Here is a 22055-nt window from a genome sequence, read left to right on the forward strand (position 1 = left end):
ATCCTGGTGCTGTTCTGAAGATGAAAGGGCAGCGGACCCTTCTCATCTTGGGCCTTACCATCAAGCTTTACAATTATTTGGTTGGTTCTTCATAGAGTGGCAAAGAAAGGAGGAAGATACAAGACAAACCACTGCATATTTATCTTTAGATGGAAAATAAAAATTAAAATCATGCTTCATGCTAAGGTGTTTGTGTGAGGAATAAAATTTACTGCTAGGTGAGCACCTGCAAAACCATGCATATTTAGCTTGAGATAGTTTGGCACTAAATTTGTTTTAAAAGTATAACTTCATTATAATTTTCCAGAAAAAAACCCAACTTTCGGAAATGTTAAGCCATCTCATGTCAGTGGCTCCTTTCTTCTTATTTTTCAATATCTGTGGAAGGTCTCAACTTTTCTTTCAGATCTTGGTTTAAATTGCAATTCTAGTGTCTTCCAGAGGCAGGCAGAAATAACTGTTGCTTTATTTTAGCTTTGCCAGGAGAAATTTCTATATTGACTCAGGAACATCAAGGAAGAGTGAGATAAGGGAGAGAGGAAGCATGGGAAATTAAAAATACAGCATCAGAGGGGACAGTGCAGAGTGAAGGATGTTGGAAGAAGACTGTTGCTGAAGCAAATGACAAGCTACCTTAGGAAGAAAGCAAATTTGGTGATGAGGATGAATGGAAACTGAGTCTGTCTGCAGGAGAGTCTCTTACCCTTCTCAGGAAGCATATCCTAAGGACTTGCTTTTTAAAGTTACCTAAAGCACCTAAACAGGGAATGGTGAAGCCTACTATATGTGATAAGTAGGCTTAGGAAAAAGAAAAGCACTGTCAAGAAAAGGAAGAGAATCCCTGCATTTTCTGGTTATTTAAATGCTGCTTGACCTTTCATTTTGGGTTTAAGGAGGTTTTTATGATCTCTACTAACTAGCTCTCTGAACCTCTTGATATTAACCTGCAGCAAAATGCTACAAAGCTTGTTCTCTATTAAGACAGGATCATTTTACAAAATTGATCTGTGGAAATGCTCCTTTTTAATAGTGCAGCAATATTCGTTGAATTGCCTGCTGTGGGACTTATTAGAAGTATTAATGCAGCTACAGTGGATCTTGCCTTTCAGTTCTGTATTTATTTCCTAATCACAATGAATCTCTGTTTCATTGCCAAGCTCTGATTTTGGCTCAGGGATCTGAGAATTACATCTGCAGTTGCCATGGGCAATATGCTTTGAGACAATTTCATCTTTAATGTGAAGGATTAAGGGACTGGCTAAGCCGATATTTCTTCCCAGTGAAGGAGAAATATTTCTGTCTCATCGTTTCAGCCTCCTGGATTTTGATGAGGAAGTTTTTGGAGATACCTGTCTTCAAAATTTTGCCTTTTGTCAGTCATTAACTCTTAGTTGCAGGTATAAGCTTCATTACTGAACCTGATACAGATTTTTAAACCCCTGGTAGTCAAGTGTGGAAAATCCTTCACTTAGTCCACTGCCTTCCTGAGGGTCTATTTTGAGCTCCTGAGGTAGTGACAGACTCAATGAATAATTCAATGGAAAATCATAAAGGCACACTGCCATAAATTTAGAAAATCTTTTTGATTTTGAGGTTGGTGTCTTGTTAGGAGTTTTTTTGCTGCTGGAGAATTTGCATTATTCCTCTGTGATCTTGGCATGATACTTAAATTTACTTGATTTTAAACTCAAAAATAACTTTAAGTATATTTATTTACTTATGTTGCATATTTATATTTTATATATTTATTTTCTTTATTATAAGTTTTATTTATTTTTAGAAAATAAAAATTAGCTTTAAAAACAAATTTTTAAATCTATTTTATGGCCAGGCCATGAGTAGATACCTTGTTGAATCTCACAGTTGTCCTCATCCCATCCATCCAGTCTGTCGAGATCCTTCTGCAGAGCCTTCCTACCCTCCAGTAGATCAGCACTCCCATCCACTTTGGCATCATCTGTGAACTGACTGAAGGGGCATTTGATCCCCTCATCCAAATCATTGACAGAGATGTTCAACAGGACTAGGCTCAATAGTGAACCCTGGGGTACACCACTTGTGACTGGACACCAGCTGGATTTAGTTCCATAGATAGATGGATGCATATAGTAGGTAATTCAAAATAATAAAAACTGTACAGAACTGTATTCTACTACAAATACTGTCTATTTCCGTGCCTTAACAGGCTACAGAGTTGCGTCTGTAGAACTGTCAAGAAAATGGGTAACAACGATTTCTTAAACATTTCACCTCCTTACATTTTTAAAAAGCATTTTTAAACCTCTTCCTTTCTCCTCTCTGCTAGTCAATTCATCTAATTCTTCATTTTCTTTGTATTCTATGCTTCTCTCCTCTCACTCACTTAATCTTTTTTTCTTCCATTTCTGAGCTGCTGTTGTTTTGTTCTTGTTTATTTTTTAAAGAACATCACTCAGACTTTTCCTGCCTGCCCTCTCTTTTCTTTTGTTTTTCTATTGAGATTTTTGTCTGGACTTTTTTGCTTTCCCCTAAAGAAAAAAAAATGCTGTTGTTGAACATTACACATTATGGTGGATTTTTTTTTGCCTCATGGTAATGGGCAGTATTGATCAAAGGCACAAGAGGAACAGAAGAGGATCTTCAGAATTTAATACTCCTGTACTGTGAGCTCATTTTGGTTTTTTGACTGTATATCATCTAGAGTATTAGAAGCTACTTTTCCATGTTTGACCTACCCAATTCTGTCACTTCACAAGGACTGAAGAAAGGCAAACCTGGCAGAAGCAGATTCATAGTATCAGAATAAAGGGTAGCCAAGTAGACCAGTGTCAAGATAGTACTGAAGGAAGACAGGATACAAGCCAGCAGTGTGCCCAGCTGGCCAAAAAGGCCAATAACATCCTGGCTTGGATCAGCAATAGTGTGGTCAGCAGGACCAGGGCAGTGAACATCCCCCTGTACTCAACAGTAGTGAGGCCACACCTTGAATCCTGTGTTCAGTTTTGAGCACCTCACTACAAGAAGGACATGGAGGTGCTGGAGCGTGTCCAGAGAAGGGCAACAGAGTCGGGGAAGGGTCTGGAGAACAAGTTCTATGAGGAACAGCTGAGGGAGCTGGGAGTGTTTAACCTGGAGAAAAGGAGGCTCAGGGGTGACCTTATTGCTCTCTACAACTGCCTGAAAGGCAGTTGTACCAAGGTAGGAGTTGTTCTCCTCTCACAAGGAAGAACCAATTGGACAAGAGGAAATGGCCTCAAGTTGTGCTAGGGGAGGTTTAGGTTGGATAATAGGAAAAATTTCATCTTGGGAAGTGTTGTCAACAATTGAAACAGGCTGCCCAGGGGAGTGGTTGAGTCACCATCCCTGGTGGTATTTAAAAGGCATGTAGATGAGACACTGAGAGACATGGCTTAGTGTCATAGGTTAGCAAGCATAGTCCCGGAAGAGATGTCCTTGCTGAGGGGTGCTTACAGCTTCCTCTGGGAACTGACAGAACCTATCAGCTGGCCAGTTTTGAATATGAACAATTCTTTAAGCCACTTAAAGTTGTGACCGCCTCTGTGATCCACACTTAAGAATAGACAAACTCCCCCCCCAGGCCCTCTCTCGTTTCCGGTGCTGGGACAGGTGGCTGCAGGGCCTGTGTGGGGGCCAGCGGGCCCGGCCCAGTCCCTGCTCTGGCCAGGCCAGGCCAGGCCCCGGCTCCAGGATGATCCCCCCAGCAGGGCTGTGGGCAGCCAGAGCGGCTCGGAACCCCCCCCCCCCCCGCCTCCACTGCGGCCAAGATTTCAGCAAAGCAGCACCTCTGTCCGGCAGAGGCCAGGTGACCAACAGCGATAAGCCACACAGCTGCAAGGCCTAGGTGAGATTAACCCTTTTATTGCTGTGAAGAGCTGAAACCTGAGGGAAGAGAAAGAGGAGATGCTTAAAGCTGAAATTCTGTTGTAAAGCTATGATGTATCAGAGTATCCTGTTGTAATTTCATGAAGATATGGGGGGTGGAGTGTTCAACTCGTAAGCAAAAGCACCTGCGCTGAGATAGGCAGATGCTGACGCAGCTGTAATTTCATGAGAAGTTTGGACAGGGAGAGATGGACCAGATGAGGACTTTTGCTCCAAACGGGAAAGGAGAAAACTTCAGTTCCTAGAGATGGACCAGATGAGGACTTTTGCTCTAAATGGGATAGGAGAAAACCTCAGTTCCTAGAGATCCTCCAGAGATAGTCCTAACGATGAAGATGAGGAAGACCCTTTGCTCCCAGGGAAGGAGAAGGGCCTCTGTTTTTTGTTTCTGAACAGCTCAACCTTAAAATTGTACCCCAAAAACTTCAAGAGTGGACCCTCGAAAGCAGTTGCGGGAAAAGCTGCAAGTCCGGTAAAGGGACTCACACGCAGGCAGAGAGACTCCTCTTCCTAAATGGACTGAACAATATTTGGAAGTGGGCGGCTGTCTCGTTGTGATAATGTTTTCATAGCATGAGCAAGAAGAGACTTCTCTTTCTAAATGGACTGAACAAGGTTATTATGGCAGTGGTAAACAGACTGAACATCTTAAGGGTTGTCTTTTTACATTGTCAGTGGAAAAAAGGAGGAAGGTGGGGGGAGGAGGAGAGTTCTGAAGGTGTGGTATAATTTTTTTCCCCTTCTTTTAGGTCTGTTAATAAACTTCTTCATATTCTTTCAAGTTTGGTGCCTGCTTTGCATTTCTCCTAATTCTTATCTCACAGCAGATAAACAGTAATGAGTATTTTGGACCAAACCACTACACTTAGTTAGTGGTGGACTTAGCAATGCTAAGTTAATGGTTGGACTGGATAATATTAATGGTCCTTTCCAACCTAAATGATTCTGTGGTGCCAGGAGTTCTACTGCAATGTCCATGGTCTCTGCTTTTAAATATTTATTTTCCCCAAGCAAAATTTCATCACTGTAGCTGCTGATTGTGAAATGTCTGGTGGATCCACTCACTGTGGATTTGTGATGGGGAGGAGGAGGAAGATAATGGGGTGGAGCACTTAATGAGCATTAATGATAGACCTCCATTTAAAGGAAGCTTGTGTGGGCTTGCAACTTCCTCGCTACTTTCCTTCCAATGGTAAAATAACTGTTGTGATAGAAACGTGACTCAAGCCAGGAGTATGCTCTATAGATACAAAAAAGTATTTTCTGTCTTGAGCTGTGTATTATGTTTCTTTTCCTGGCATTGTTTTCACCAGTTTATGAAGTGAACATGTCCATTCCCTTCTTATATCTCCTCTGTAACCAGAGTGATAAAGGAAATAACATTAAAATCATGCCCTTATCAGCTCTATTTATAGCATTTTATTTTGGAACAGGATATGAGTCGTGATGTCGTGAAAAGAGTACTACAAATATAATAATGAATGTTGTAAATCTGTTGCCAAGACTAGGAATGTTTTTTTTTCTGGATATTTATAAGAACCTATTTTTTTTCTTTCCCTTTTTACTGTTGCTGTTTCTTGCAGAAGATCCATATCTGTCAAATTTGCTTACGGATATTTAGATGCAGTAAAGGGCTGTCCATCTTCCTTTCTTAAAGAAATGTAACATGGCAGCACTGCTTTATTTTGTACAGCAAATGCTAAAAAACCTGATGCTTGTAGAGACTGTGTCTGAGGATCATTTCAAGACTGCTTTACATATTGATTACTCAAATTGCCATTTAATTTGCTGTATAGCAATACACAGTGCCTTAACTATTTCTCTGGCATTCTTATTGATTGCTGTAATTCTGTCTTACATTATATGCATATATGGTGTCACCATTAAATATTTATGTGCTCATGAAATGTTAATATGTTGGGTTAATGTGAGATTCAACAAAGTGCATTTGCCAGAAGCGAGCAGGAATACATCCCAATGCTTCCCTTTCCCTCCCCCTTGCCCTTTCAATTTGCCTCTCCATTGATTTTATTACCAGTGTTTCTCTGCTGTATCTAAACCTGTGTCGAAGCAACCCCCTGCTCCAGTATGCAGATTTTATGTTTTATTATGTGAGAGATAAAACAGGGTAATAAAAAGAACAAGAGAAGTGATCTTAGGGAGGTATTGAGACACACAGCTTTCTATGGTGTTTGAGCTACTCTGTCATTGCTGCTGCTTTTGGGTGTAGAACTGTAGCACTATCCTCCATGAGAGAGATTGAAGCAGGATGACTCATCCAGAATATAAAGTCATATTCACATGTTTCTTGAACAGTGGCTGCAGCAACGTAAAACAAAAATAGCAGGGGTGTTTCTCTGATTTACTGTTACCCAGAGATGACATGGAGCTATTACGTGTCATTTAAACCAAAACTTTTAGAAGGAAAAGTCCTCTTGGCAGACTCTGGAACATGACTGTAATATTGGAAAAGACCAGTAAAAATTCGTGGTGGTAAAGTATGTATCATATCCCTAATGACACTTCTGTGGGAAGTGTAAGCAAGCAAAGGAAACATCACCACCACTGGAAAACAAAACCAAGAAAGAGATCATGCTTTCTCATAAAACACAGAGAGCATCTATCCTTTTACATCCCTGCGTGATGGGTTGGGAGCAGCTAGAGGCTGCCCTTTGTACAGCAGGACTAAAACAGATGCTTGGTGAAGGGACTTTGGCATGTTGTGTGAAGCACATAACTTTCCTGCTTGCCATAGGGTTTTCACTCTTTTCCCACTTGTAACAGCTTCACAGGAAAGGCTTCTAGACCTAAACAGTCAAAACCAAGATCTGGGGAGTGAGGGAAAAGTTTTAGTGGCATCCAGCACTGAACTGCTCCTCCCCTCCTACCTTTCCTCCTGGTTTTAGGTAAAATTCCAGCCTTGAAGCCCTTTGCAAAGCTTTCTTTTCTGTAAAAATTGAAAAATTTAAAACAAACAAGTAAAAGCTGCAAACAAGTCCACAATCAACAAAAACAAGCCAAACAAACAAAAACCATGGTGAAGATGGGAGCTAATGAGACAGAAGGAATGCAGAGCAGAGAGCAGTGTCTAAACACCTGTTTGTGAGAAAAATTTAGAGATCCTCTGGGATTCTCTGGTGCTTGGCAAAATCTCTTACCTTTGAAATTCATTTCAAAGGCTACACACCAACTGTTTAGGATGTGGTTTTTGTTTTTGTAAAGTGACAAAGTTTGTTCTGCAAAGAAAATTCTTACTGCAAATTTTTTTTGACCATTTCATTTTTTTCCAGCCCCTGTTTTGCTCTTTTTTCAGTCTCAGTGAAAACGCTTCAGTGAAATCTATAGTATTTTTATAAGTTTCTATTTCTTATTTAGTTGTAGTGCCAGGGAAGACTTTATCTCAACTGTATCAGATATGGCAGAACTTAATGGGTACAAAAATGTGGAAGGAGTTATTTTCTCCCATTTATTTTACAGTGCCACTCAATAGAGAATGCAAAGGCTCTCCTTCAGTCTTTTTTGTAGCATTCATGGGCTTGATACAAGAGTGTTATTTCCCTGAAATGTTTTACACATGCACACAAATTCTTTTCATAATAGAGAGAACGCAGACATTTTCTTCCTTTGTGAGCTTATGTTTGATTTTAACAATTGAGCCTTCTTTGAAGACTGAATCCAACTATGAAAATTCTGTCTCAGTTTGGTTTTATTGATCCTTCTAGGTGTGTTCATGCCTATCAATAATTTTGCCTAATTTCCTTTAACCAGCACATTTAAAAGGAAACTATTTCTTTCTCTTTGGCTTCTACTTCAGTTTCTCCAAGCCATGGGTGGTGCAGCAACATTGCATAGCAATGGCAAAACTTCCCAGTTGGTCATGGAGCAGCATTGCTTATGTGTTGCTGACTGCCTCAGACACAGAATCGTAGAATGGCTTGGAAGGATCCTCAGAAATCATGTAGTTCCAACCTCTCTGGGCAAGCAAACCTTCCACTAGACCAGGTTACACAAAGCCCCGTCCAGCCTGGCCTTGAACATTTCTAGGGATGGGGCATCCACAGGTTCTCTAAGTAACCTGTTTCAGTGCCTCACCACCCTCACAGTGAAGAATTTCTTCCTAATATCTCATCTAAACCTACTCTCTTTCAGTTTGAAGCCAGGACATAAATGACATAGGTCATTTAACTGTGGAAGAGACATGAAAATACATTTTCCTAAATTCCACATACAGTTTTGTAAACTCAGACTGGTATGTCTTGTAAACGTTGGATGTGGAGAACGGTGTTGCAACTCACGGGTTCTTCAAACTGATTATTTTCCATTTTGATTCCACCTTCAGATTGTCCTGGAGAACAGCAGTCGAGAAGACAAGCACGAGTGCCCATTTGGCCGAAGCAGCATTGAGCTGACAAAGATGCTGTGTGAAATTCTGAAAGTAGGAGAGCTACGTAAGTTGATCTGTTTGGCGTCTAAGAACCGTGGAGTGAGTTCAGTGACACCTGAGTTTTTTCAGTGCAAGAATTTTCTTTCAAGAAGCATTTCTTGGTATAGTTACACATTGAACACTGGCACTCAGAATGACTATGTCTGTTTTCTTTCTCTTACTAGTTTGTGGCATAGCAGGGATGAGGGTGGAAGAGGGGAAATGGGCACCTATTCTTTGACTCTCTTCTATAAGAAGCAGGGAAGCTGCACAATTTCTAGAGGAGTCAGTTCCCCATCGGGTGATTCAGTGTAGGAGACTTTATGGTTGTTCCATTCCACAACCTTGGCCATAGCTTGGTTTTATATAAGTATCATGGTCATTCTTTGTGGGATTGCTCATCTAAACTGACACATCTCATTTTCTCTTAGATATCTGAAGCTCTATTTAACTATCAGGTGCTAGATGTATCATTTACTCTAAAAGTGTGATATGAAATCCTGTATTTTAATACAGAGTAAACAAGCTGTCTTTGGCTTCAATTACAGTCCTTTGACAAATCCTTAGATACTATCAAACAGAAGAGCATGTCTGTATCTTCATTAGTCTAGAGTGTTGGTGTTTATCAATATGTATAAACTTCAGTTACCCATCAGTAATTTTGGATCCAGCTGCCATCTGTTTTGGCAAGCTTTACCAACAAGTTTTGTTTTCTCCTTGCAGAAGCAGGGGGCACAACTGAGATGCTTTACTTCCCTCAGAGACATCTTCCTTTCGAATTTTTTTCCCTTTATAAAGATCTTTTTCTTTTATCTTTACACCCAAGTCCATGAAATGTAATGAGAGAAGAGCAATGTAAAAGGCAGCAAGAGAGCCCATAAGTATCATTGTTCCTAGTAGCTCTGCAACAGGCATCAAAAGCTGTTTTAAAAGTATGATTTGGCTGTTGATACACTTGAACTTTTTAAATGTAATGTCTTGAGAGAATTTATTGACCAAAGGAAAAATCTGTCTCTGTGCAATGGTCCAGGATAAAACCTGTGTATTTCTTGCAGCTTCCAAACTTATATTTGTGTTTGACAGACCCAGATAAATGAGATAATATTGGCTTTTGAATACCATCCTAAGTAAACCAGAGTTATTAAGGACCACATTCACTATGTCTATAAATAAAGAGTTTAGCAACTATTTTAGATGTTTGGCAATGATAGTGTGTTGTATAAGGTTCAGACTGTAGCAGACACGACTCTTTAAAATAACCTTACTGCTGCAGTTGAGGTGTCTAATGCTAAATCACGCATGACAGATCTGTCTGAATTTTTCTGCTGGTAGATGTAGGAGGGACATATGATCTCAACAAAGCTGTAAGCCTACTTGAAATAAGTGCTAAAGATCAATTTTATTTTTACAAATGCACAGAAAAATATCTGAAATCCAAAGAACAGCTTTGTTCATGGTGTTTTAATGCATGTCCCATCACTCCATGAGACTTTCACTGGAATTTGTTGCTAAGAAAGATTATTGGTCTAGAGGTTAGCCAGGTGTCTCAGATTTCCTTCTTGCTGTATCATAAGTCATTTGATAAATAAACTTCTTTTATTGCCACAGACAGGTTTGTCATCTGTATGCAGGAGGCTGTATGTACATGATTTGCCATGTATGGTACTGCTTGTCCTGATTGCTTGTGACTTCTGAAGATAGCTCCTTTCATGTTTTAACTTCTTCCTTATCTGTTTTTTTTTAAAGTGGGGACTGTGAATAAAATAAGAGGATTTGGAGCTCAGTTACCATATGTAGAAAATATCTTAGTTTTAAGAACAACTGAATTGTTATATTTTAAATCTGTTTTTTGTTTTGTTTGTGGGTTGGTTGTTTGGTTTTTGTTGGGTGGGGGGGGTGGTGTGTGTGGTTTTCATTTGGTTTTTTGTTGTTGTTGTTGTTAGAGTAGCTCTATGGTTTGGAAGTGTGGGGTTAGAAAGAAAACTGAAAAGTTCCCTGAGGATGATTCTACCTAAGGGGTGTTACCTGCTAGTGTTCAGAAGCCACTTGTTTTGGTGTTACTGGGGCTGCAAGTCTCTGGCATGCTTTGTGTGCTGATGTGCATCAGGCTCCTGTGGTGGTCATTTAGAGGTGTGGGATATTGTAAATGTTATGATGCTAAGGAGAAGTGTACTGGTGCTTCTGTTGATAGAAACCAGATGTAGCACAACTGACTTCTGTAAAGTCATGCTGATCTACACCCACAGAACATCTGTCTCTGGATGCAGCAATAGGACTGTGTCATGGCCTTATATTCACAGGGGACAGAGCTAAGGTTACTTCTAACTCATCTTGACAATTCACCTGTTCACCAGTGTATTTCCTTAATGGTTTTGTTTATGTGGAACTCTAATTGTCATTTTAGAAGGCTGTAATAAAATGCACCTTTAAAATAATGTCCCTAAAATAGAGTTCTTGGAAATGGCTGTCACAGATGCACATCTTAAATGACCTGTGATCAGCAGTATATTTTGATAAGAAATGCAAACTAGAACTGACATCTCAGGAGAATGTACATTCATGTTTAATCTTCACTCAAGATTAAATTCTGTATTACTGAATAGGATTGGACATCTTAAAAATCAGTAGTTATAGTTCAGGGCAAAGATGTCCCCATTAATTTGTATATGGTAGGTTTCAAAATATGTATTTAAGGCTGTCCATGTTTCTCCAGATACTCAAAACTCACCATTATTGCATTGCAACACAGAACTTTTTTCCTAACAGTTTTTGAATTGTATAATTTAAAAGCCACAATAAATGACCTTTTGCTCATGAAATATTCAGCAGTAGAAACTTTTTTAAAGTGCAGAGTAGAAAAAAGCTGCTAGACTGTCCATTATTTATGAAGAGCACTTTAATGCTGATTATATTCCCTGCGCTCTGCTGTATTAAATACCCTTGGGCAACAAGAAGACATTTTGCCATTTCTTTTTGGTCTTCTCAAGCGCACATTCATCCCAGCAAGAACTCACAAGACAGTGTTAAAGGCATGCCATTCTACTTTTGTATGTCCACAAGTCAAGGTTTTGGACTTCTTAATTCTTTGACTTTGTCCGTGACTTGAAAATTCATCTCTTTTTCAGCAAAGCATTTAAGTGTATGTTTAGATCCTGTGTAAATAGAGAAAGCTCAAGTGCAAGCTGTGAGTTGAGCATATGGTAACTGCTTTACAGAGGTGGACTTGCAGAGTAGAGGAGGTAAACCTTAAGAGGAAGGTTGGTGTAGTGTTTTAGTAACATGGAAGCTCGAATGCAACATATCCATAAGCCTCGTCACTAAAACTTCTGAATCAGGAAAGAGTGGGATATTTAACTATAAATTTTTTAATCTTGTGCTACTGTTGCTGTTAAAAAGGCATTGAATAGAATGTCTTCAATGAGTACTTGCCCAGGCACTCATCTTAGCAAACTCTATAGTAATTCTGATTTCTGCAGTAATAGCTTCCTTTGTATATCTTGGTTAACAAGAGGATTTTCTTTTTGTCCTCTGTGTCGTGGAGATGACATCAGACAGGAACACAGTGACCCAGTAGTCAATCCTCCCCTTCCTGTACAGTAAGGTACTTTGACACTCCTTATTCCCAGTACACTGACAGGTTTACAGAGGAGAAAAGGTCAGGCCATAGTTCCTCCTTAGTAACTATGAAAGCTGAGGTAACCTCCACCTTCCCTCTTATTTTAGTACATGTCATATGTGCTCAGAGGAGAAGAAATACCCACGAACAGACTGCCAGCTTTTCTGGGAGAGAGTAACATTGCAGGTAAATGTAAAAATTAAAAATGAGATCCAGAAAACCTTTGACCTTCCAGAACTGGAGTTAGTAAATTTAATGGGAGATTAAGAGTTCATTAAACCTAGTATTTGTCATGAGTAAGAAGCTCACCATTTCACTTAAGTAGCCCCTAATGCTCTCTGATCTGTGCCTACAGTGTCCAGCTCTCTGCACCTCTGCTCAGCATGTGACACTATTTCTACCCTCAGCATCCCTTAAGACTTTCATTCCTGGTGGGAAATGATACTGGACCATATTATCTGATTAACACAGAATGAGTACAACTTCTTGGATTTGTTGCCTTCTTTCCATACAGGTTCAAATAAAATTGTTTAGTATTGAATCTGGTGAAGAGGCTTGTAGCTGTCAGAGAAATGATAAATTAATGCTGTGTGCACAGGGGAAAGACAGTGCTACCAACAGAACAGTAGTCTAAAGATGTTCATAAGCCATTATCACTGCATGCCTGAAGTTCTTCTGTAGTTAAGGCATGTCAGACTTCACGTATTTTTCAGTGTATTTTTGAGCAGGACATAGATGTTTTAACTGCCAATGTTCCTATTTGATTGTTTTGATGGAGGGTGTTTTTTGGGGCTTTTGCAAAACTCTGCACTCAAGTTTTAGGACAGACCACAGGGGTATATGCCACATATCAAATACCTATGTATGGATTGTCCTAAAGCTTCTGTCAGATAAATATCCTCACTGGGGCTTTTGGTTTTGGGTGTGGGTTTATTTGCTTTTCTGGCATGGGAATTTAATTATCACAGGATTTGTTAGAGTAAAATTAATTTGCGGGATATTTTTTCCTCAGAAGAGAAGATCTAAATGCAATTGTATTTTCATGCACTTGATGCTGTTTGTGCATGTTTTTGCTATAGATCTCTTGCTGCAGTTATTGCCCAGGTTGCACAATTGAAATGCTCTAGAAATTCTTATATTGTCATCCTTTTCTCAGCTAGAATGTGCTGGGCATTAGAAGGTATACAGTGATATTCATGGTTGTGCCCACTGAGATGAAGGTAATCAAATCTCATGCTTCAAAGAGTAAGCTGATTGCTGCAAGGGTCAGGAAGCACTTTTTCTCTTTGCACAATTTTTCCTCTGTACTGCACAATCCATAGTATGCAGTGTAGTTTGTTTCTATTGGCCTTTCCCTGGAAGCATATTGGTCACTTCAGGATCACCATTCCAGACCTGAGGGTTTGGGTGGTTTGATTTTCCTTTTGCTACAGCAAATGCAATATTTTTATGACTGAATGTCATATTTGAAAATTTTTTCCCCTTGCTTGAAAGCTAATTGCCTTTTTACGCTTTTCTTCCTTCTCCCTAAGTTTAAATAGAATAAAGCCCTAGAAATAGTAAATAAAAGAAGAGAGTGTTTGGTTTTTTTTTTTACTGTTCTGGCATTTCTTCTTGTAATTTCATTTTCTGGAGAGCGAAGCATTTTATGAGTCAAGAAATGTTTGTTAGGAAGTTGAAAAACTTTTCTGGTCGAAGAGTTATTTAGTGAAAGGTAGCAATTTTCTCTTTCATCCTGAGCTTTCACTATGAATACAATAAAAGAATTAAAAAGATATTATAACCTCCTTTGTTGTAGCTTTTTGCTGCGTTCATTCTTACCTATCCCCTTTTTGTTGTCTTGCCCAAACCATCACCACAACAGATAACTCCTGTTCACAGCAAAAATTAAGTAGATCATGACTGAAGGCTAGAAGTTAAGCAACATTTGAAAACCATTTCAGTAGCAGGGAAGCGGGTGGGGGGAATAATTCCTTTGGAAACAGTGCTCACAAATCAGCTGTTCTTGACTATATGGATAATGAAGTATGCTCGTCCTTCTTGACGCACAACTAACAACTTGCTGAGTAGTCTTAACTGCACTTTTCTTTCGTATGATAGCAGAATCTTGTCTTTTCAAACAGTCCTCACTTTCTGTTTGCTAACACAATCCAACAGGAGAGACAAAATAAGGATTTCTTTTTCTATGGAGGTAATAATTTCTTTGCAATGAACCTCTTCTTTGCTCTAAAAAAGACTCAATCTCTTCATGATTATAGCAAAGTGTGAAGTCTACAAAATTTCTACTGTACTCTGTGAGAATATGAGCAACGGAGCTGCAGACACCTTCTAAGCCAGATGTTTGACTTTTACCTCTGAGCAAATTTAGGAATGTTCTTTTCTACACATGGTACTGATGGCTTCAAAGCTGGTACGGTGTTGGCTGCTGGGTCACTGAGCTGGAAATGCTGGCCTGCCCAGGACCCTCTAGTGTTTTTACCTACTGTCTGCCCTATGTCTACTCTTTGATCTCTTTGGAGCAGGGATCATAACTTGTTTTGTAGGTGTGAAGTGCTTAATCTTATTGTCGTTTTGGTACAGGATTCTTTAGCTTCTTTAAAATCACATTCACTCAGTTTTCAGTATTATTATTAATAATAAAGAGCATGGTGCAAGGAGAGCAGCTCAAAAAACACTTAGGGGGAAGAAAGAGATGTGGGTGTAAGGGATTTTTTTTTTTTTTTTTTTTTTTAGAAACTGATTAATCTATCCAAAAGACAATAAAGGTGGTTTGATTAAGAGTGAAGAACTCTTTCATCTGGAATTGAAAGGGGTAGCACAAATCAAGACCTGGAATTTAATAACTAATAAATTCAAACTGGGAGTAAAGTGTAGACATTAGGTGTAAGGGTGCTGAACTAGGTAACTAGCAGAACAGAAAGCTGAAGAGTGGTGAGAGGAGGAAAAAGAAGTCATTATGTTGATTTCCTGCAGTTACTAGAAAATGTAGTTTTGGCAGATTTGATGGCATGATAAAATAACAGCTATAATGTGTTTAATGGGGTTACTGGAACCCAATTCTAGGATTTTTGAAATGTTTTTAGTCGGCTATAGTGCATAATGTGGCAACTTAAAAGTCTGAGCAGATGTGACAATAAACAAGAAATATTAAAGTAATTTGGATTATTGCCATAGGAATAAGGTGCCATCGGTTAAAATACTTTTTATTTATTTCCATAGGAAAAAGTATAAAAATAAAATCTCAAAAACATCTCCCATTTCAAAAACTCTGCATCTCTTCTGAGACTGGAGTCTGTTCATTTGGTGTGTTCACACACTTCTTGGTTTCCCAAGCATATAAAAATACAGCAAATTTCCTTCTTGCAATGCTGAACCTTGGAACAGGCTGCCCAGGAAGTGGTTGAATCACCATTTCTGGAGGTATTTAAGAGATGTGTAGATGTGGCACTTTGGGACATGGTTTAGTGGTGGACTTAGAAGTGCTGGATTTACAGCTGGACTTGATTGCCTTAGAGGTGTTTCTGGCCTAAATGATTCTGTGATTCTAATCGAGCCTTGAAGAAGGAAACTGTAGACAAAATCTTGTAATAAAATCCAGGCGTTTAAAGTTCACTTGAAGCACTGCCGATGAAAGGAGCTTCAGAGAGCTGTTTGCTGCTTTTCTAGAGCAATTTCTGTACATTTTAGGGGCTAGACATTGTTCAGGGACATTTTAATTCTGAGCAGGTTGAAGTGAAGAGAAAAATAATCTTTGAATCCATTTTGGACCTCCTCATTTCATTTTATGGTAATATTTTGTAAATATAGATTTACTAAAAGTAGCCAAAATCTCTTGTATTTTGTAGCAAACTGTGCTTCAAATCTTAAGTTAGCCCTTATGGTTTCACAACACTGCTGCGCATCAGACTGGAAATTTTGCAGCTGCTCCTTTCCAAAGAGTAAAGTTGCTTAATGAATTGTATGGAGAATTGAACAATGTATAAAAGCCCTTTTTTTTTTTTTAATGGCAAATTTTAGTGTACATTAATGTTGTTTTGTATATTCCTGAAATGTTTGCGTTGGCAAAGGTAAAGGGTTTTCAGGGTGAAAGATGTGTTGCAGTTGAAGAGATGCACCTCTTCCAAAGAAAGGCAGAATGATTTTGGGGGTTGAGGACAATTGCATTAGCAGGTTCTGTGATAAAATGAAAACAGCATTAACTACTAATTCCTGTAGTTCCCAAGACCAGGCTGTACTTGAAAAGGACAGTAAATGTGTAGTATTCTGGGAAATGCACAAGGCCTTGCAAAAAATACTCCCTTCACTGAGCGGCTGAATATACTTGTAAAAACTGGATTGGCTCTGAGATAGCAAATGTACCACTAATTGTCTCTGGTTATCCCTGCACATGAAGATTCATGGATGCTTGCAAGGCACTGGCAGCACTTTTGGGTTGCTGTTGACTGTACAGTCAGGTTTTCTGTCAGAAAGCTTTACCCTCTTAGACTTTTAAGCTTTGTTTATTTTAAGAAAACTAGACACCTTTTAAAACTCCAAACCTGCAAGGGGAGTTTCTGAGCTTTGCAAGTATTTCAAATTCAAATTGCCAGGCATCTGAGAGAGAACCTGGACAGAATGCGCTGGTGCAGTACACACAGGGGTAACGCAGGCACGGAGTACAGCTTAGACACATTTGTCTGAAACTTTTCTCTGGTTAGCTCATGCTGCTTCTGGAGCCATGCACTGTGTACTGCAAACACACTGCATGTGTTTATTTAGGCTGCTACAAAAACCTTACTTCTGTTTTTGGTGGACCAAACAGGTGAATGCGAGTGTTCTCAGGGGGAAAAAACCCAACCAAATACTAAACCAGAGGCTAGTTAAGTTTTGTCATATAATTGTATTTGTGTTTTGACATCACACAATATTGTGGAATGCTGCTTTAAACTTATTGGTCATGTACACACTTGAAGCCAGTAGTAGACTTGTTTTCATGGAGAGGTTATACTTAGCCATCAATCATTCCTAATCTCTTAAAAAGGGAATGTGCTTGAGATTTTGGGGTTTTTTTGCAAAAGTGTTTTCTCAAAGAGTTGATCAAAACAATGAAAACAGAAAAATTAGAGCCTGAGATCTTAATATATTTTCTTAGAATTACTTACCATCCACTATAAATATTTAATTCTAAATTATTATCAAACATCCTTGATGTATTTTGTTGTAAATCTCTTCCAGTCAAACTCTTCTTAGCAAGTAAAAACAGTAATGGTGAGTAACCTGAAGGACTGGAGCTGTGCTACGAAGGTGACACAGATTTTTAACATTGAGTTACTGATGTTATGTACATGTTGAAATACCATCTGTCACCTTCATTTCTGTTGAAATGCTTGCTAATGAAAAGTTTAAGAAAATTAGCTTCTTACAATTAAACTTCACTTGCCCTTCTTGAAGAAGCACAGATTGGCTGGAACTGGGGCAGGAGAAAGCTACAGACCCTCAGGCCTCTCAAAGGCCTTAGAGATGTTCACATTCAGCAACAGCTTTAAATAGTGCTGGGTAAGTCAAATGAAAACAGGAGTCTGTGGGGTTGTATTTCGTTCTGCTCCATGAGGGGGCATTTAAAAGCGAGTACATCCACTCTCAAAACTTCCCTTTCAGCTCTACTTCTTTAGTCCTCAAGTTCTATTCCATATTCCTGCATTGGCAGAAACTTTGTATAAATGTTTAAATGTCATGAATGAATTTTCATGGCATGTTTCTTTATATGTGGGAGGGAATTGAATTTCTTGTTTCATAACATTTCTGGTCTCTTTGTGCTGAAGTTTTGTCATGGCTATCTTTTGTGAATTGAAAAAATAGCTTCAGTGTAATTTTTAAATATAAAGCTTTAATACCTGAAAGAACGGGAGAGGGAAGAGCGCTTTTGATTTTGGTAGAGGAATTCCACATAGCCCAAAAAACTGGCTTATGGCATTATAACAGCTGTAACTGTGATGTAGTGTTGTGGGGTGGAGACAAGAGGTGAAACCATGACCTGCTAGAAAACTTTGCAGAGGTATCTATCACATCCCTCCTGTAGGAAATGTAAGCAATGGCATGACTGGCACGTTTTTAGCTAATGTAGCTGCACTTTCTATTTTGTTATTTCCTGAGAGTTTTGAAAAAAGGTGGCCCTAGTTCTTCTTGAGGGCATACAATTCCTCTCACATTTCTTTTCCTTAATGTGTCAGGAGGTCCATAGGGGCTCTCAGGACACCTCTCAGAAACGGGAGTCTCCTGTAATTCCGGCTCACCAGTTTTTGGACAACTTAGACCTGCAGTCTTTGTACACACTAGTTGTGTGCCTGTCTATGCTGATAAGTCATTAGAGGAATATAATTACCTGCTGCTTACTCCAGGACCTTATCAGGGTAGGTATTTTATTAATAGGGAGACATGAATGCAAGCACCCATGCGGATGCTTGGTCTCTTGTCTTTGAAGCCCGGTTGTGATACTAATCTAGGCTCCTGTGATTTTTTATCTCCTCTATTGGAGATATTGTAACAAAATTGAGCTCTCTTTGAAGAATTATTAGATATGTAAACGCTTTCTGACAGAAGAGGTGTTAGCTGCCACTGAACACCTTTTACTGTACTGTTTATGTCCTTGTGGCACAGAGCTGAGACTCTCTTGTGGATCTTTCCAAGTGTTTCTTAAAGAAAAAAACTGTTGCTCCAGTTAGATCCCTATTTTTTCCCTTATGCCTTTTTTTAACTGAAGTTTGTACACATAGTTTATTCTTTTTCTTGCAGTTTCAAATGCTGTGCATTAACAGACCTAAGGCCTCCAGCACTTCTAGGTTCCCACTCTTCAGGACTAAGCACTCTGCTTATTTTTCCTGAGCCTTTGTGTTTTTTATGTGCACAGCTTGCTAAGTTGCTTGCTAATAATTCCCCATACTGGCTGGTGGCTCTATTTTCTCCCCTAATTACCACTACAGAGCATCAGTTTAATTATTCTGTCAAGCCTTTAAGAAAGAACTTAAAACATCCATCAGCTCTATCCAGATCTGTTGTCTCTTCACATCAAAGACCCACTTGCTGACAGATACTTAAAAAACCATAGCATAATGATGTTAGCTACAGGCATGTATGAAGAGTCTGATAAGGACCTAAGGAAAAGTGTTGGACTCTTTGTTCATCTGAAGTAGGTTATCGAGCCACAGAAAATCATTGCTTGTTTGTGAGTGGGAAAGAGGTTGTTGGCACAACACTGACTCTCTTAAGCTTTTTGCAGTAACTTTTCTTCTGGTGGTTACTAAGTCCTGTTTCACTGTGCTTTGACTGGCTGTGCTTCACTTTTATGTTTGTAGCTTCTTAGCACAAATATTACAATAGTAAAAATCTGAGGGAAGATCTCTGATAGTTCCTTGGGCCTCTCCCAGCTCTGAATTACAATTATTCATGGAATTGACCAAAACAGAAAGCATAGCAAATGGCTTTATTACCACAAGTTTCACTTGTGTTCATCATAATATATTTTGTCCTTCATGTGTTTAGGTCTCCATAGTTTTTGGTATCTGGTATGGAATACAATATGTTTGTCCCAATCGGTAACAGGACGTTGTTTAGCTGTACAAAATGAGACTGGAAACTATAGAATTCAGCATAGGTTTGTCACAGGGTGGAGCAGAGCTTGTAGAACTGAAGTTCTCATTTTTCAGGCAGGCTGGACAGTATCTCAGTGAATAGCTCAGTTGTTAATCATTTGAGATTTTCAGAGTGCTAGCAAGCCTTAGCTGAGACATTAGAGAAACTTCAGGAGATATCCCTAAGCAGGAAAAGTTACCTTAAGTCTTAAATAGGCAAAAAACTGATGGAGCCATAACACAGGATTGTCATTGCTAGTTTTGCTCAAGGCATATGCTGTTATCAAAACAAATGGAACCATTTTCTTAGAGGAAAAAGTTATCAGAGCCAGTGCCAATGAAAAGAGACTATAAGGAAGTGAAAAATTTGCCACAGAAAACAGTTTTTTTATGTCTGTCTAGGTCCCATATTTATTAGTTAATCAGGATGCAATTACTTTTAAATTAGACTTTTGATTTTTATGCTTTGCAATACAAAAATAAGATTCTTGACTTGGAAAAAAAAATTCAACCCACAAACAAGAAATGCCTCATTTTGGATTCTTAAGAAATCTTTGGTGAGACCTAATAGGTAAAAATGGAAAATGTCCAATCTCTTTTCCACTCTTTTTTTTTTTTTTTTTTTTTTTTTTTTTTTTTTTTTTTTTTTTAACATTAAGCCTTGTGATTTCAGAGGTGATAGTTTTGCAGGTATCAAAGACAAACTGTGTGCAGCCATGGTGCAAGCTGACCATTGCCATGAAAAATTGTGAATCTTCTACTATAAAAAGACTTCAGACTGTAAGGACAGTGCAGCCCCCTCTTTTCTACTTTTATCACCAGCTTTTCTTGCATCACTTTTTTCCAGCTATGTTAATGTGAGGGGCTCATGGTAAGACTACAGCAATTCCTACTATGACCAGCTGCAAGGTGCTGTTAGAACTCATGGGCCTGATAGCAGCTAAGGGCTTAGATGTTGGTAGTCTTTGAAATTAATGTCCCAGAGTCCAATGTATTTCCAGCTGGCAAAGTTCACTGCATTTTCATACAGTAATTCGTTATGAGGGTTGTTATAAGGATATCATGTGGAAAGTCTAGAGGATCACTGATCTACAATAGTATTTTGGTCATGTGCTATATTTGAAGGCATTAAAAATCTTGAGGATTATTTGTAAACTATTCTTGAGCTTTACAGACAGGTGTTTGGAAACCTGTCCTGGAATTCTTCTCTTCCTTCAGCTGCCAACAGCAGAGCCATCATCTACCCCTTTCTTTTCCTTCCTCTTCTAAATAGTGACAGGTAGCTGTAATATTTTCCAATAATTATTTCCTTGTGTTTCAAAATTATACATTTTAGGTTTTGTGAATAGATAGGACAGCTACAGGATTTTCACTGCAGGTGGTCTAGAACTCAGTTTCTTCTATTCTCTGGCTGTGGTTTGTTTGTGCAATGGTGAGGTTCCAATTGATTCACCCCACCCCCATTGTTAAATAGCATATCTTCATGTTTTAGGAACATTTGGGTTGCCTTTTCAATCTTTTTTTTCTAATATTTGTATATTAATAAGTCATTGAAAAACATTATGTAAATTTGATATCATGATGAATTTATTATCAAATCAAATGGCCTTAAAGGGTAACTGTAGAAAGCTACTACCAGCTAGGGAGATGAAATTTGCTTATAGTTAACTTTCCTATTTTCCTTATAGGAATTTCAGAAATACCTCTAAAATCGTGGAAAGGAGGCATACTTTCTTGGGCTTTTTAGGGAGTTGGTTTGGTTTGGTTTTTTGTTTTGTTTGTTGGTTTATTTGGTTGTTGTTTTTTTGTTTTGGTGGTGGGATTTCTTTGTTTGGTGCTGTTTGGTATTTTGGGTTTTTGGCGGGAGGGGTTGGTTCTTTGGTTTGGTTTTTCTGCTAGATTAGCTCTCTGGTTTGGAATTGTGGGGTTAGAAATAAAACTAAAAAATTCCCTGGGGATAGCTCTGGCTAAGGAATGTTACCTGTTAATGTTCTGAACCCACTTCCTTTGGTGTTATTGAAGCTGCAAGTCACTGACATGCTAGATGTGCTGGTTTGCAGCAGGCTCCTGTGGTGGCCATTCATAGATAGAATCAGTGGAGCAGTACAGAGAAGATTTGAGACCTCAAAGGTCTGTTTTGTTTGCTCAAGTGAGGACCTACAGCTGTTCCTATCTCTGCATCCCCAAAAAATTTTGTGTATGCAAAAAGTGTTCTCTTTACCAGGCAATAGAGAGCAAGGAGAAGAGGCAGTCTCTTTCTAGTTTTAAATTAGGAATGGACACCCCAAGATAGATTTAAAAATCTCAAGATCTCTCTTGTTTGACACTTTTTGTCATCTGAGATTGTTTTCTCTGCATTTATCAAAGTAAGCTAAGAAATAAACTATAAAAGTGCAATTTTTTTGATCTGGGCTTTCAAGATGACACTAAGTATGGTGCAACGTTAGAAAAATTCCATTGTTGGAACTTCTGTGTTAGGTAGGTGGGGCCTTAGGTAATTATAGATGTGTTAGGCTGGAATTTTCAG

At 38.8% G+C, this 22055-nt stretch overlaps 1 protein-coding gene across 4 annotated transcripts in view; it reads left to right on the forward strand.

Moving 5' to 3' along the window:
• The window catches only part of ELMO1 (engulfment and cell motility 1), a 311991-nt gene that overhangs the window by 155114 nt on the left and 134822 nt on the right, over positions 1–22055 (forward strand). For all 4 annotated transcript variants that reach the window (XM_048298919.1, XM_048298911.1, XM_048298938.1 and 1 more), the window contains one exon: positions 8222–8330. In XM_048298919.1, the coding sequence (XP_048154876.1) occupies positions 8222–8330 (109 nt within the window). The remainder of the gene's footprint in view (positions 1–8221; positions 8331–22055) is intronic.

The sequence above is a fragment of the Corvus hawaiiensis genome, chromosome 1 (genome assembly GCF_020740725.1).
Source record: "Corvus hawaiiensis isolate bCorHaw1 chromosome 1, bCorHaw1.pri.cur, whole genome shotgun sequence".
Taxonomy (NCBI): domain Eukaryota; kingdom Metazoa; phylum Chordata; class Aves; order Passeriformes; family Corvidae; genus Corvus; species Corvus hawaiiensis.